The following is a 17,303-nucleotide window of genomic DNA, read 5'->3' on the forward strand; positions in this document are numbered from 1 at the left end:
TTTACAAAAGGCATTATTTACTTTTTTCCAGGATGCAGTGGCATATGTAATTGGCCAGGATTCCCCACTGATCCACTTGGTCTGAGCACAATAGGGTTGCCTTTGCTACCATTTGATGTGGGCTGGCGTGGATGCGCAAATAGTTTTTTCGGCTTGGAACATAAAGTCAACCAACATATTGTCAAAGAAAGAGAAAATGGCCAAAACTGCAAAGTAACAAGACTTGCTTTATGTGAGCAATAAGGTTGCTAGAATCTGGACTCAGCAATTTCAAAGACAGACAGAAATTCACAGGACAGTTGTCCATGCTATACATCACCAGGCAATAACTTCACAACATTAATGTTGAACCAGGAATTCGAGTAATATGGTAATTTGACATATTATGATTCCATAGAGAATTATAACGGGTATCTCTGTGGACACATTCGTTAGGGCATACATGGGGGTTTTGTTGCTAGAAAAAATGCTAGAATGAGGAAATAACCAGTAAAATCTGAGTGAGAACAATGATTTCCTAACTAATTCAGCATTTTATAGGAGAATGGCCTGGCAATTTAGCATTCCAAAATGAACAACCCACTTCGTATTTGTAATTAAGAGTGTGAAATTATCGTTTCAGAATTACTGATGCTGTCATAATGAGGAGGCCTGCATAAGATGTTCATTACTATAGCATAATTTGGCATACTTTCCAGCATTTTATGTTATGCTTGTTGCACAACATTTTAGAAATTACGCCGTTGCTCCATGTCACTTAATTTGAAGTCGGTTCAGGTAAAAATCATATAGCATGAGCATAGGAACAATGCAAACAAGCAGAATAGGAGGGCTGTTGTTAACAGCACTTGAGTTTTTGCCACTTTGTTATAGTGTGAAATGCGCGTACTCGAAGCATATTGCGCTAAATGCCCGATACACATAATTTTGCCGAATTGTTACAAAATTTTGCGTAATTTCAGAAAAGAAAATTAGACACATTTTGCACACCCTAATAGTTAGGTCATTAGTCCACCATCAGTAGTTAATAACTGCATTTGAAGCATTCAGATTGGTTAACCTAAAGTCAGCATCCCATGGGTTTCGGTAGTGGTGAGAAAGATTAAAACAAACAATCATATATTTCAATAACATAATGCTACATACATGAACAATACTAAGGGGTATACCTCTTTTAGGAACCAGGATGTTAAAGATCCAAATATAAGTGCATCGTTTGCTTCCCTGTCATGATATGGTATTCCGATATGGCACACATCCCAGAATTCTCCTTTCCAGCGATCCAAATTCCAGGCCGCAGAAGCAATGTCGAACAGCACAACATATGGACTACCTTCTATGAGCCATCTTCCAAAATAGACCTGAAAAAATGATAGGAAAAAATCTATATATGCCACAGTGAAATAACATTTGTCGTGGTATCCATTGTTAGATTTTAACATCATGAACTAGAATGGCACAGCAAATTATTCTATATCAATAGCATCAATCTTAGATGAACTAAGGTTGATGGCTTGATGCTCTTGACGAAGGACACATCAAGAGCATTAACCATGTTGGATCTAACAGTGGCTTTTGATACTGTGAGTCATAATAACTTACTTACCATCCTTGAGAATATTGGGGTACAAGTATTAAAATAGCTCCAAGATTTTCTTTCATGTAGGACATTTCAAGTTAAATCAATGTCACCTAAATTGCCACAGAGATATAGCACCTGGGGCGCGCCACTAGGCTCGATTCTGCCAACATTACTGTTTAATCTGTACCTAATCCCTCTACCCCAGTTGATTGACTCTTTTAAGCTGAAATTGTCGCTATATTCAGATGATACACAGATCATAGTCACCTTTGAGGATAATGGTCAAAATGCATCAGGAAATCTGAGGGAATTCTTAGAGAAAGTTCAGATTTGGGTGAATGCTTACCATTTAATGTTGAATAGATCAAAAACTGAGATTTTAGGTTTAGTGAAACCTTCAGCCTCACTTCCATCCAGGTTTTGGCCAGATAGGTTAGAACTGCCTTCCCCATTGACACCAATGGTAAAAACGCACATGATTCAGATTGACTCTTAAACAGCATGAGAAAATGATCCCTAAATAATTGCCCATTCCGACTGCGTTCTCTGAAGTGTGTGCTGCATGTATTTAGACAATCACAAAAGATTACATTCTTAACTGTATTTTTAATATACCAACTGGACTGCTGCAATTCCTTTTATTTGGGTCCCCTGATTACCTAAAAAGGAAAGCGTAACAGATCCAGAATTTTGCAACAGGATTAGCCAGGTACACAAAAGAATTTTCATATTGGTCCAGGTCCAGCCAAGTTTCATTCGCAACTAGTGAGGGGGAGAATGTTTAAAACTTTCAGTTGACTCTAAAAGGTGGTGTATCAGTCATGTCGTACTCATCTTAAGCAACATCTCTGGATATACTTCCCTTCTCATTCCTTAAGTCGGCTTCTAAACACATTTTTCTAATTCTCAGATCTAGAACGAAGATAGTAGGAGGTAGGCCTTTTTCAGTTATTACTACACAGAAATGGAATGACCTGGTGGATGGACTGAAAAAAAGTGTACTATTTGAGCTTCAGAAGAAAGTTAACGACCTGGGTGGTCATTATGACCTTGGCGGTCCTGCCACGCCACACCTGCGTTCACGGTCAGACCGACGAGAGCATGGCGGTGCAGGACTGCCAAATTATGACAGTGCATCGCAGCCAGTTCACCACCTGTACTGCCAAGAGGGTGGGACCGGCTGGCCGCAGGTTGACCACCTTCGACCCGGCCGTCCACCTAGCACCGCCCACGGTATTTTGAGTATCCTTACTGCCACGGATTCCGTGGTGGCAGCACAGCCATGTAATCCCTGGTGGTAAGGATACTGACGACAGGACTACTCATTCCTGCCACCACAACAGGACCCCCCAACCTCTCCTCCATTTAGGAGCCCCCTCCACCCCCATCAGAAGCCCCCCACCCTCCCAAACAGCAATGCCCCACCTGCCCAATCCCTGTTCGGATTCCCTCATCCCCCATCCACGCATGCACACACCACACTTACATACATACACGCACACATCTATACATACATACACGCACACATCCACGCTCACTCATTCGCACACACATGCACACACTGCCACAACACTCCCTCCTCCTCTAGAAGTGCAGAATGCATGGAAGGTTAAGTACTTCACATTCAGCAGTGTTATCAGATTTGGGTCAGAAAAGCCAATAACTTTACATGCATGACACCATAGTACATCTGTAGTCACTGTGAATTAGTTAGGGAGCAGTTAAAAACCTCATCAAGACAAATGTATGCAAACGGGACCTGTGTCTGTCGGAAAACTTTCAAACTAAAATTCCGTTTGTTTGTTTACTATAAAAATAGACATAGGCTATACCAATAGATTAGGAGTTAGTGTGTCAAAACATAAAAACAGGCACTCACAAATGCTGTTTACACGTGTTGCATGCACAAAAGCTATTAACACATCAAAACCTGTGCGATTACCTCTGGAACAAAGTAGCAAAAGTATGTTTTCTGTACTGAGTACATAAAGGAAACGAAGAACTGAATGTGAACCATATGCATACCAACCAAAGCATTCCTGTGAGTATAAATGGCACACCAAACAGCCAATATCATTAAGTACAAGAGTAATACTCATCATGGTGGAGCCAAAGCCCACTCTATGTATATTTTAAAGAGTTGGTAATAATGCCTTCCAAACAGATGGCTTCTTAGGGCCAGACCTAAAGACATCTTATCTGACTGATGGCGTTTTACGCCTGCTAAAGTTTACACAATTGGCCCATATCACACATATTTTGCTGTAACTTACACTTGAAATACTCCTGGTTTTCTCCTGAATTCCAAGAGTAAGCCAGGTTTAGGTTAGGAGTATTACAAGAGTAAGTCATCGCACTTTTTTTGTGAACAGGGCCCAGTGTGATCTAACTGCCAGACCTGCAGAGTATTTTTTTTTTATTGGATCAGATCTCTCCTGGTCTGCTCCAATCTAGTCTCTAAATAATTTTATGTGTATGTGTTTCTTTTCCAAGTAATTGGTTGTTGAAAAGTTCCAGAGATATTTTGTGATAAGTTGCAAGCTGAGAAGAACTGTCAATATCAGGGTTGTACTGAGTGTGGGAGAGTTGGACCTCACCCCAGGGCAGTTAAGATTATGGTGTGTAATGGGGAACTGAAGGAATGACCTGTCAGAGACAGGAGATCAAGGTTGGGGAGGTCGAGCCTAACCATTTCCAGTCTTACAGTCTCCCCAACTACTTGGTCTGATCACTTTTTAATTACATTTGGTATAAATGATATAACACTCAGGAAACCCCTTACCTTCTCAGGCACCCTCCCCTAAACTTCGAACTGTATTAATCTTAATACTTTTTGCGATTCATTAGTATTGTCTCATGGTGAAAGCTTAGGTGATTTTGTAGAGACAATAACGGACTGGCTCTTAGAAGCCAGTAACATGCATGCCCCTTTATGCAAAACAACCAATCAGCACCATAAAGCTTCAAAGTGGTACACTGATGAGTTAAAGAAAGCTAAACTTGAGCTATTCTCATCCAAGTGAAGTGGCTTATATGCCAGATAAAAAGCACATTTTTGTCCTGCGGCTAAAGGCCTATAAGAAATTAATTTGGTAGGAGAATCCACTTATTTTTCAAATAAAATTTAACATTCTGAAAACAAAAGTAAAGACATTTTCGACACTGTCACAGAACTTTCCAATCTGGATAGATCATACACGCCTATTGTCTCCACTCAAAAACTACGTGAAGACCTGAAATCTTTTTTCATTAACAAAATACAGACGATAAAAGGCAGTATTCCCTCTAGCCCGTTACCCACTGCCACCACCTTGGAAGATATAAATCCTATTAAACTCATGTTATTCCCAGCCATGACCAAAGACTGTCTGGTGCAGCTAATGACCAAGATTAAATCAAGATCTCCTGGATTTAAAAAATCATCTTTTCACATTTTTCTGACCCAGTGATCTCCCTACTCAACTTATCTTTAAGTCAGGGCATGTCCCTCATGCCTTTAAGGAGGTGGTAGTCATCCCACTCTTGAAAAAGTTTGGAGAAGATCCATCTGTCCTGAAGAAGTACCACCTATCTTAATACTCCTGTATTTAGCCAGAATACTAGAGGCACATGTTGCCTTAGAAGATTTCTCCTTCCTTATTTTTTTATCAGGTGGGCTTTTTTCCCACCCACTCCACAGAAACTGTTAAATTTTCTGTGGTTGATGATATGAAAGAAGCTGCAGATGAATGATTGGCACAGATATTGGTCCTTTTGGACTTAAAGGCAGCCTTCGACACAGTGGATCATGCTATCCTAATAAAATGTGTCAAGGCCACAGGCCTGCAGGGACTAGCATTAGACTGGATGAAATCAGTTCTTCAAGACCGCTCTCAGGGGGGGCGTGGCTGGAGGTTACGCAAGATGGCCGCTGCTCTTTAGCGCTCTGTGAGGCTTCAGCACTTCCTGGAAAGAAGGAGATGATTTCACATCAAAATGATTAATTTCTTCAGCATTTTTGAGCACCAGAGCTCTGCCGCTGCATCAATATGCCTTTATCTTACAAAGACATCGAGTTTTGAAGTCATTTTAGAGACTTCATGTGAGGGCCTGAGGTAATTATTTATCTGCGTCATTTGCTGTTTCACTCAGTAAGCCTCTGCACAAACCTAAACTTTCACAGACATGTTTCTATTTGACTTTTAACTGCTTGCCTGGATGTGATTCTACAAATCTAGTTTCCTCTACAATGGAATATTTATTACCTTCTGACAGCCAGCTGAACTCTTGACCTCTCTCTTCAAACACATTTAGCTGAGGTTTTCAACTTTCAGTATTTACTGGCATCTCTTGTCAAGGAGCTCTTTCAAATTGCTCTTCATAACATGGTAAATGCTTTCCTTTGACGGAGGGGATTGTTTCCCTTAAAACTAGTCACCAATTGTTTGACTATGTGCAGTAAAGTGCTTTGCTCTTGTGGTATTCTGTCATGCCTGTTATGAAAGAATAATTTAGGATTTTCTACTTATATCTTTTTTTATTATATTTTGCTCTGTTGTTGGAAACTTCTGGCAGCAGCTTCTCATCGTAATATAATTTCATCAACACCTCACATTGCTGGCTTCCTATTACCAAATTGCTGCTGGCTTTTATGGGGAGACCACATAATTCTCAGAGTTGCCAGTCATCATCTTTCTCCAAGTCTAATAATCCTCTTCGAGTGGTGTGCACACATATAACTAACTCTTCTCTACCATCAGCTTTAACAATGGATAGTGCTGCAGTCTTTTTAAAGGATAGCGCCTCTTCCTCTCACGCTGCTGGCGCAATTGCGAAAAAACATCTAACACCTCCTTCGTCAAGCGCCCAAAAAAAGACCTTGATTCTCCCTCAAAATCACCTACACATCTTACTCTAGATGATGTCATGGAGGAATTGCGTGCACAAAAGCCCTTTATGATGGACACTAATGCCTCTTTGCAACATATTGAGGAGCAATGGTCCTAAAACGAACAATGAATTTGTACTCTGGAACAGAGAGTCAGTAATCTTGAAGATTGTAACACTGTCAATCCTCAGATCTCTAAGGACATAGCTCAACTTAAAAGGCTTACTGAAAACTTAGAAAACAGAAATAGGAGAAATAATCTTCGCCTTTTTGGGATTCCAGAAGGTTCGGAAGGCTCTAACATGATTGCATTCCTTCAAACAGCAATACCTTCAATTCTTCGCTTGCCTCCTACCTCTCCCCTCTCTATCCAACGGGCACATTGTTTAGGTCCACAGACTTCAACTGGCCCTCGTGCACATCCTAGAGGAGTTATTATTTTCTTTCTCCAATTTACTGACTTGATGCAAATACTCTCAGAAGCCAAAAAGATGGGCTCTTTGCTATGGTCAGGTCATAAAGTGTTTTTCACACAAGACTTCTCTCCTGCTACAGCTGCACGTCGCAAGCAGTTTTTGGACTTACGTCCACAACTCAAATCCTTGAATATTCGATATGGTCTTCTTCACCCATGCCTTTTCAAAATTACATTCAAGGACAAATCTTACTGGTTTGAGGAACCTTCAGCACTACAAACGTTTATTAACCAACACAAAACAGAAGCAATGGAACTAGGAGCATCTGCAATTACTTGAAGATATAATTTAATTTGTCTTTAATGTCCTTTCTTTTTTTTTTCTGGACAGTTTAATAGTAATGGTTATGTTTACTATTAAATCCATGGTTTTCCTTCTCTGCATCTTCTTATTTTCTTATACATATATATTTTTTTTAGATAGTGTTCTTTGTGCAATCCTCATGTTCCTTTCCTAACCGTATCCCTTTCTCACCATCGAAATTGTTCTCCTACTCGTTCCACTGGTAAGCTTTGATTTTTATTGTTTTTCATGTCACAGTCCATTACTGTAGTTATTACGTTATTTGGCCTCCTGAATGGCACATTTTTTGTTTGTATGTTTTTTCTTTTTCTTCCATGAAACTTGCCTTCATATGTTTTAATATCTAATATCACTTTTCTTGTGCTGAAGCCACTCTTGCCTGTCTTTTCAGGTTCTCCTCTGTCCCTCTACCTTTTGGGGTATTCACTTTCTATCTTGTTTTCTTTAGCTTTCGTGGACTTTAGTCCCTGTATTGCCACATCTATGTATATACAACTTCTGGAGGTCATCTTCCTTATTTTCTTTAGTATCTTGTTTCTTTCCCATTTCTTTGCTTTTGCAAAATTGATATGCCTAGTTTGTTCCTTGTTACAGCAGTTGTTTATCAATACTTCTTGTTATGCAACTTAGAACTGTTACTTGGAATGTTAAGGGGCTTAAACACCCCATTAAACGTCAGCGTGTCTTATCTCACCTAGCTAATTTGAAATGCCACATTACTTTGTTGCAAGAGACTCACCTCAACGAGTCTGAGGCAATTAAGCTTAAAAAACAATGGGTTGGGGACATTTTCTACTCCCCTTCCCTCACAAACAAAAATGGGGTAATTATACTCTGTCATAAATCTCTCAAACCTACCATAATTTCATACCATCAAGATACAGAAGGTCGCTGGGTACTTGTTACATTTACAATTGACAATATTTCTCTTACTATCCTAAATATATACGACCCCACACATCCAGATCCAAATTTTTGGAAGAATCTTTCACATATGGTCTCTGAACATTCCACAAACAATTTACTAATAGTTGGTGACTGCAACCAAATTCTCGATCCATTTTTGGACAGACTTTCACCGTCACGTTTCATTCCACATGCCTCCCACAAAGCTTTTGAAAACCTTATTTGACTGCATTCTCTCTCTGATTCCTGGAGAGTATGCAATCCCGACCTCTTGGAATACTCTTTTTATTCTCCTACCCACCATTCCCATTCTAGGCTTGATTATATCTTTCTGAGTAAAGGTTTATTGCAACATATGGTCAACTCTGAAATCGGTGCTATTTTGATCTCAGATCACGCACCTGTGATTACTGACCTTGATCTTTTTCTTAATGGTTATAAAACATCTTCATGGAGGTTTAATAACTCTCTACTTTCAGATGCTACTTTTATTGCTTCCTACAGTAAGTTTAAAGAAGAATACTTTCACATCAACAATAGTGATCAACTATCATTTTTATTTTGTGTGGGATGCATTCAACCAGCCTGTAGGGGTTTCATCATAAGTTACGCTCACTCCAAAAAAAAAGTCTGCTCAACTAAAATCGACTTCCATCCTTGAAAATATAAAGTCCCTATAACATGAGTACTATACTCACAAAACTAGTAAATCACATCTTGAAGCACTAGTCTCAGCTAAAATGGAGTTTAACCAATATACCACTGAACAAGCATGCGGCTCCCTCCTGAAAATAAATGCCAGATATTATGGTGGTAACAATAAAGCTGGTTCTCTTCTAGCTCGATATTTGAAACAAAGAAAAGAAAAAACAACTATTAAATCTATCACAGATAACAATGGTGTTAAACTCTTTAGAGATAAAGATATAGCATTGTGTTTCGCTTCTTACTATAAGGAACTGTACACTCCAGAACACATACCAACAGTTGAATCTCTCAACCAATATTTCTCTAATCTCAAACCAAGAGACCCATTGCAGATTGACCTCTCATCTTTAGACCAACCCCTACAACTTACCGAACTATATACAGCTTTACAATCTCTCCCCAAGGGTAAGGCTCCAGGCCCAGATGGCTTCACAGTAGAATTCTTTATTCAGTTTGCTAAGTCCCTTTTCCCCAAACTCTTTCAATTAATCACTTTATAATGTCAGGTTCTGCATCTGGCTCATTTACGGAGGCCATGATTTGTCTTATTCCCAAAAAATATCGGAATGCGACTTACTGTAAAAATTATAGACCCATATCTTTAATTAATACTGACTGTAAACTCTATGCCAAAGTTTTAGCTCTCCGTTTACTCCCAAATATACCTGACCTTATTGATTCTCATCAATCAGGTTTTATCCCTAATAGAAATGTACCAGATAATTCCCATACTTATTTAAATATTATTAACAAGGCATCTAAACTTAAGACCCCCCTGGCAGCGTTATCATTGGATGCGGAAAAGGCCTTCGATAGGGTCTACTGGGGTTTCTTGTCGAAAGCATTGGAATGGCATGGACTAGGTACTAAATTCCGACATTTTATATCCATTCTTTATTCCTCACCATGTTCCTCGGTTATAACAAACGGTATCCGATATCCTTTTTTCCCTCTTAAAAGGGGTACTCATCAGGGATGCCCATTATCTCCTTTAATATTTATTTTGGCTCTTGAACCTTTTCTATACCAATTAAAAACGTCTGAACAATTTACGGGGTTTCAAATTAATAATGCACACATCAAATTTATGGCATATGCTGATGATATTCTTTTGTTCATGTCTCACCCTGACACTTCTCTTCCTCCATTCCTGCATCAGCTCAACTTATATTCTGATGTATCTGGCTATAAACTTAATATAGACAAAACAGTGGTCTTACCACTTAATGCTCATTGCACTGGCTCTGTATTCCTTGATGCAGGATTATCTTGGAATTCTTCTAAGATTAAATGCCTGAGGGTATGGTACTGCACTACTCTCAAGGATACAATAAGGACTAGTTTAGAAATCTTATCTGTAAAGCTTGTAGATCTCACACAGAAATAGTCTCCATTTTATCTCACGTCGTGGGGCCGCTTGGACACCATAAGGATGATGCTTCTCCCTATCATTAACTTCTTCGTTATGATGCTTCCTATTAAGATGCCTAAACTATTTTTTAGTTCAATTGATAAAATTCTATCCAAGTTCCTGTGGAACGGTAAACAATCCCGAATCTCTCTCTCTAAATTAAAACTTCCTAAAGTACAAGGTGGAGTTCATTTCCCTGACTTTATAACAAATCTTTTGGCATTAAGCAAATACATCCCTATTTATCTACACTCAATGATGCCCCTCAAAAGCTATGGTTCTCTTTGGAAGAAACATTTATTTCTCCCTTTTCCCATAAACACATTATATTTATGTCTAACCCCCCAAGATTCTGGCCGCCCAGCACTATCTCCCATTCAGTCAACTTACTGAAACCTTTTTTTATTTCGCATCTTACCCCCATTAATCAATTCTTTAACAGTCCTATTTGGCACAATAGTTCGCTTAGGAAACAAGGTAAAACCTTGTGTTGGAAGGCTTGGATGACTAAAGGTATTCTTCTCATTTCCCAATTATATCATAAAGACTCTATCATCCCTTTTACTACTCTCTCAGCAATTTATAATCTCCCTATTCGCATGAAATCCCAATATATCATTCTTTCTACTCTAGTCCAAGAGGCCCTCAATAAACTTATACATCATAATCATTCTTCTCTTGCATCATCTCCACACCCGATTGTAACTTCTAACTATCCTAGGGCAGCTGGAATTTATAAACTTTTAAGAACGTCTGTTTCACCTAGACTCAAATCACCTATTGAGAAATTGTGGGAATCAGATCTTGGTGTTGTTTGGCCAACTTCTTTATGGGATAGAATATGGTATAAGATACATTCCACTGCACGCACTGCAAGCCTCACAAGGATCCTATATTTATTTTATAATAGACTTTTCTACACTCCTGTACGCCTTTACAAACTCAAACTTGCACAAAATGACAATTGTTGGTGCTGCCACACTCAGCAGGGTACTGACTTTCACATGTTATTTTCCTGTCCATCCCTATCTACTTTTTGGTCCTCAATATGGTCTTGCATTTCAGCAATAGCTCAGATCTCCTTACCAATGTCATATGAATTACTGTTTTTGGGTGGCATACACGATATCTGGAGTTCATTCAGGCCTCTTGCAAAATTGGTGGACCTTTTTCTTTCTAATGCAATCTCTATTATTACTTCTAACTGGAAATCTTCGGATAATATTACTCTCAGACAGTGGTGGAATTCTGTATATTATCATCATAGACTTGACAGCTACAAGCTTGATTCAACAGAAACTTTCTTCAAACGTCATCAGCTATGGTTGCCATTAAGTAACTATCTCTCACGCACTGCGAAGGTAATGGATTTTTCTCCTCCTTTTAAAAAAAAATATGTCAATATATTTCCTGTTTTTCATCTTATATATACATATTTCATCTTACATTCCCTGGAACTAATGTCTATTACCTCTCACTCCACATGGCTATCACTTGATTCCCTTTTCTATCCCTATAGCTCTTCTCCCTCTCCTTCTCTCTTTCTTCTTTCTTTATTCAAACTTGGAGTCTTTGATAATATTGCTGTATATGCCTAAATCATTTACATGTTTAATATGCATTTATAAGTGCAATATTCCTTATGCATATATATTCACAACTGCATATCTGTGTCCTGGCAAAGTTAAGTTATTGTTCTTGTATTTGACTCAATAAAAAAATTCTTTAAAAAAAAAAAAGACCGCTCTCAGTCGGTTTTCCCCTCCCCTTTTTGCTCATCAAGGGTTAGACTTAATTGTGGAGTACCACAGGGCTTACAGAAGCAAGTGGTGAAATATACAATTATGTAGATGACATGCAGTTTCTCTTCAATATTGTTGACACATCTGCATCTTTAGAGTTTTTTCAGAACATCGTGCTATACATTTGTGATTGGATGAACTGCCATCAGCTAAAGTTGAATTCTGATAAAACTGAAATTGTGATCAAGAACAATTTACATAGATGGAACAATTCTGACTGGCCATTGGAGATGGGCACCTCTCATATTCCTAAAAAAGCAGTCAAAAACCTCAGGATCCTCATTGATGAAGATCTTCCCATGAAGCCTCAGATAGGATCAACGATTTCCTCCTCCTTCTTTCAGCTCTGGAAAATTTAAAAAACTAGGAAATATTTTATTATTCAGATCATAATTGCCCTAGTAACGTCCAAAATCGATTAGGCCAACTCACTCTAATTGGGACTCCCAAAAAGACTGAGGGCCAGATTACGACCTTGACGGAGGGGATTACTCAGTCACAAATGTGATGGGTATCCCATCTACCTTATTGCAGGTTCCGTAGGATATAATGGAACTTGTAAACAGGCCCTAAGTCAGAGACTCCAGCTATTTCTAAATCAGGCATCTAGGCTGGATGGCGCCAGCCTAGACACTGCCACATTAAATCTCTGATGGCAAAACTGCACTGCCTCCCAGTTGCTCAGAGGACCTTGTTTAAAACTGGGTACATGATCTTCAAATCTTTTTTATGGCAAATACCCAACCTTTGTGTTTTCTAGAATCCGTAATAACACCCCTAAACGCAACCTTAGATCAGCCCACCAAAAACTATTAGAGGGGCCGCAATTTAGCAGGAAGAGACTGGGTGGAACCAGGTTCTCTGTGATGGCTCCAAATGTTTGGAATTCCTTTACCGCAAACAGCAGAGCTATGACCTCCTACGCGAGCTTCAGGGCCCAGCTAAAAACTAGGCTTTTTAGATAGGCTTACTGCTAAGATCTGAATATCTTCCCCCTCTGTACTTTTAGCACCATGAAACCTTTTTGGTGAATGCACGCTTTATACATATGATATAACATAACATGGACAAGCTGCACAGTTGGTCAGAAATGGTAACTCAAGATAGAATGAACCACTCAACAGACCATGGTACAGGGTTGCTGATACATTGATGTAAAAAAAAAAAGGAGATGATGATGCATAAAATGTAACTCGCCTGTGTAGGAAAAAGCCCCTTTTTGGTGGTCACCTCTGTTTTTAGGTTTTATTGCTGGTTTCTGTACTCTATATACTGCAACCCTGCTATCCAGGTCCAGCGCATGTGCTCTGACCCGTAAAACATGTCAGTTTGGCTAAATCCCTCATTTGCACATTTAACTTACCTAAAATTCCTAGTATATGGCACCCTGTGTTCCCCGGGCTTGTAGGTTAAATGTCACTGGTAGACTGCAGCACTGACTGTGCCACTACAAAATTGACAAGGTAAAACAATGTCTCTAGGCTTGCCAATGCAACCTGGTGGTGCAATTTTAATTCTTCCATGTAATCCTGCCCAAATGAATCTTTTGAAAAGCATAAACCATCCTTTTTTAAGACTGATAAATCATCCCTAATCTAGCCCATAAATACCCATGGGTCAGGTTGGATGGTATTTAAAAGTGGGGTATGTATGATTAATGTTTCACATGCCCTAACAGTGAAAACAAATGTTTTTCAACTGTGGCAAGGCGGATTCTTTCATGTAACACTGGTTTACAGTAGTCCATGTAATAAGTGTTGAATTCAGTTTGGGAATAGCTAGAAAACTGGTTCAATGATTGATTTTATTAGTAATTTAAGATCTACTAAGTCAGGTTTTAATGATATTATAAAGGAACAGACACTTTCTACCCAGAACTAAAAGGCTTTCCTGACAGTGTCCAGTTGTCACCTGATCCTTGTTGGCTCCACTGAAGTGAGATGTGGGTTGCTCTCAGGTAGTGGTCAAAAGCACTGTGGGTTTGGGAATGGGTCTGTCTGTGCCCAGCCCTTTCCTGAGCTTCAAAGGACACCTACCCTGTCAATGACAGATGTAGCAAACACCTGTGCCTGCACCCTCCTTTGCCCTTCTAGCCAATCAGGCACCAGTCCCAGTGGGAGAGGAGCTGCTGCCAGAACCAGTTTTGAGTAACTACAGAGAGGGGGTTGCTGATTTCCCTGGCTGCACCTCTGGGATAGGCACAAGAGCTCTGACAGGGGATGAAAGTATCTGCCATGCTGGCTTTAGGCAAAGAGGGGCACTGTTATATTGTGTGCAGCAGGACCCAAAGGAACTGCTGCAAATGTGGGTAGGGTTGCCCCAGGAGCATGTTCCCCAATAGTTAGGGAAGGGCTAGGAGTCACTGTCACTCACAGGTTAGTGCCAGGCATCAATGTGGCAGCCTTGGTCATCTCTTCAGAACAATACTAAGGCTGTGGAAGATAGAAGAATAACTGCACCTGCTGTTGAGACCAGTGAGACCAGTGAGGAGAAACCTTAGGGCTGAACTTGCTCGCACTTGTACTCATGACGAAGAAGTAGATATCAAGCGTCAGTTGGCTGAACGTCTACAGGGCTACAGGGACACAAAGCTTGTAGAAGTCCACTTTCCTGTATGGCCCAGCTGACCATTTTCAACTGCACCTGTGCTGGACCCTGCTGGTGACTTGCCCTGGAGTGACTCCTGACCCCCAAGTGCTGTTTCTTTGATCCTGGAACTCTTGTCACAGTGTGCTTCTTGTGTCAAACTCTAAAAGTGTGGACTTAAAAACCTTTTGGCGTCTTTTCTTCAAGAGAACTGACATAGGACAACGACATACCTGCCAGACGATTCACCAATTATGCACCGCTGGCGGAACTGGACTTCCTGCAGCTTCAGCTAGATTCTTTACTGGAATTATAATAAAAGCTGCATCTGATGATGCCAAACCCTATGCTAGATCATGCCTGCAGCCTTGCTTCACTGAAGGAATCCTGAGCTCTAGAGAAGTATTGAAGATTAATCCTGGAAGACTTCACTGAACCAACCAGACCAACCCCCAATCAACAGCAAAGCAATTTTGTGGCGCAAATCATACATTTCTCCTGCTCAGAGCCTTCTTGCCTTCATCAACAATCACCTCAAGACTCCACCCTTCTGCAACCAGTTGCCGTAGAGCCCTGCTTCGGCTTCAGTCTGCTGCCCTTGATGCTGAAGAGCCTATTGATGACCCATCGATGTCTAGAACTGTTTCTAAGAAAAACAAGGTAACTCTTTGACTGGGACAAACCCAGTTGCTGTATTTGACCGGTAATCACCAGTGGTCAGCCTTAACTTCTGACTGTGCCTCGTTCTGACCATACAAGAATAGTGCTATTATTGCTTGTGGTGGACTAAAACCCACCCGACTAGTAATCCAGTAACATGAAACAGAATTTGAAAAGGCAATATGGCCCTCATTACAACCCTGGCGGACGGTGCAAATAGGGCAGTAAGACCACAAACAGGCCGGCGGTCATTACCGCCCCATTTTGACATTGGCACTTTGGCATATGCCAAACCGCCAATGTCCTGCACCGTCCGCCACGGCGGCAACAGCTGCCAGGCTGGAGACAACAGTCTCCAGCCCGACGGCCGTCACTAGTCCGCCGGCGGTATCAGGACCCCGCATACCACCATGGATTTCATGGGGTTTTCAACCGCCATGAAATCCATGGCGATATGCACTATCAGTGCCAGGGAATTTGTTACCTGGCACTGATTGGGTTCTCCCCCTCCCCTGATTCCATCCCTAACACCCACAACCCCCCTACCACTCCCCAAAGGTAGTAGGACCCCCTCCCCACCCCCACCCTACCCCCCATTAAACCCCCCCAACCATACCCCCCACACCCCCTACATGCACACTCACACCACTCACACACATACACGCAGACATACATGCACACATACATACACATTACATTTCCCATACACACATTACACCCCCCTGCATACATACACACACTCACACAACCCCTCTACACACTGACACCCACACCCTCAAGCACGCACACACCACACAACACTGCCCCACCCCCCTCCCCTAACGGACGATCACGTTACCTGTTCTGGTGATCCTCCGGGAGGGAACAGGATCCATGGGGGCCGCTCCGCCGCCTGCACCCAGAACACTGCCACGCCGAATACAGGGTTGTATTACCATGGGCGGTGTTCTGATGACGTGGCGGTGACGGAGGAGCAGCCTCCACTACACCACCGACTGCCAGTATGGCTGCTGGTGGCTCTCCGTCCGTAAAAGGGCAGAGGGACGCCAGCAGTCATAATATGGTTGTAAGAAGACCACCAACACTGGCAGTCTTTGGCCAGGCGGAACCTCGGCGGTCTCTGGAGGAGGGCCATTGTCTGGAATCATAGTCAGATGGTGCTTTATTGACTATCTTGAGCTAGTATCCTAAAAAGAAAAGAAAAATGTTTCTACCTAATGTGGTGGCCATGCTTACTGGCATATAGTGTGCTTAGAAGGGGTAAGGAGAATAGTTTTAATTTTTATGCATAGTATAGGAATATATGATTCTTACTAAAAGAAAGAAAGCAACTACTGACTTTGGTTACTGTACCATTAATACACAGTTTAAACATACAAGCATGACTAAAAAAGAATAAAAGGATGGAAAGAAACACTTTGGTGAAGTAGGATATTGGCCCATGGGCTGTGGCACTGGAGAGCATTTTACGTGAATATGCACATGTGCCTCACTCACTAGACAACAAAAGCCTGAAGTGGGCTGATCCATTGACCTATGTTGTATGTTGTGGTGGGTGGAAGCTAAATGTGAACAACACTTGAACAGACCAATGAATGAAGAAGCCTGTCCCAAAATTCCTTTTAGTATGTATCTTTGTATGCATTACTTATTTGTGATTTGTGTTTTTATATGAGGCTGGTAAGATAGTTAAAGCTGCCTCCAGGCAAGACCTAAACACCTGGGGTGTCCATTGCAATACAAATAGTTAGTTTCCTATGTAGAAATACAAGAAGAGATGCATAGCCTGTCCTGAATTCTTTACTCTAAGTGTGGAAGTGAAGAGTGTTGCTTTGCGCATGCAGCCATGTGGCGGGGGAGGGGTATGCAGAGGATTATGTAGAAGGGTGGCAGGCCATCAAGTACTGTATTGGTGAATTGGGAGTGTGGCAGGATGCCAGGAATGGGTTTGCGTTTGTAAGGGATAAGGGTGAGGGGTGGAAAGCACAGTAGGTTGTGTGAC

At 41.0% G+C, this 17,303-nt stretch overlaps 1 protein-coding gene across 1 annotated transcript in view; it reads right to left on the reverse strand.

The window, feature by feature from the left end:
• Positions 1 to 17,303, reverse strand: part of GYS2 (glycogen synthase 2) — a 498,387-nt gene that overhangs the window by 413,754 nt on the left and 67,330 nt on the right. The window contains exon 3 of the mRNA XM_069228538.1: positions 1,170 to 1,361. Coding sequence (XP_069084639.1) covers positions 1,170 to 1,361 — 192 coding nt within the window. The remainder of the gene's footprint in view (positions 1 to 1,169; positions 1,362 to 17,303) is intronic.

The sequence above is a fragment of the Pleurodeles waltl genome, chromosome 4_1 (assembly GCF_031143425.1).
Source record: "Pleurodeles waltl isolate 20211129_DDA chromosome 4_1, aPleWal1.hap1.20221129, whole genome shotgun sequence".
Taxonomy (NCBI): Eukaryota; Metazoa; Chordata; class Amphibia; order Caudata; family Salamandridae; genus Pleurodeles; species Pleurodeles waltl.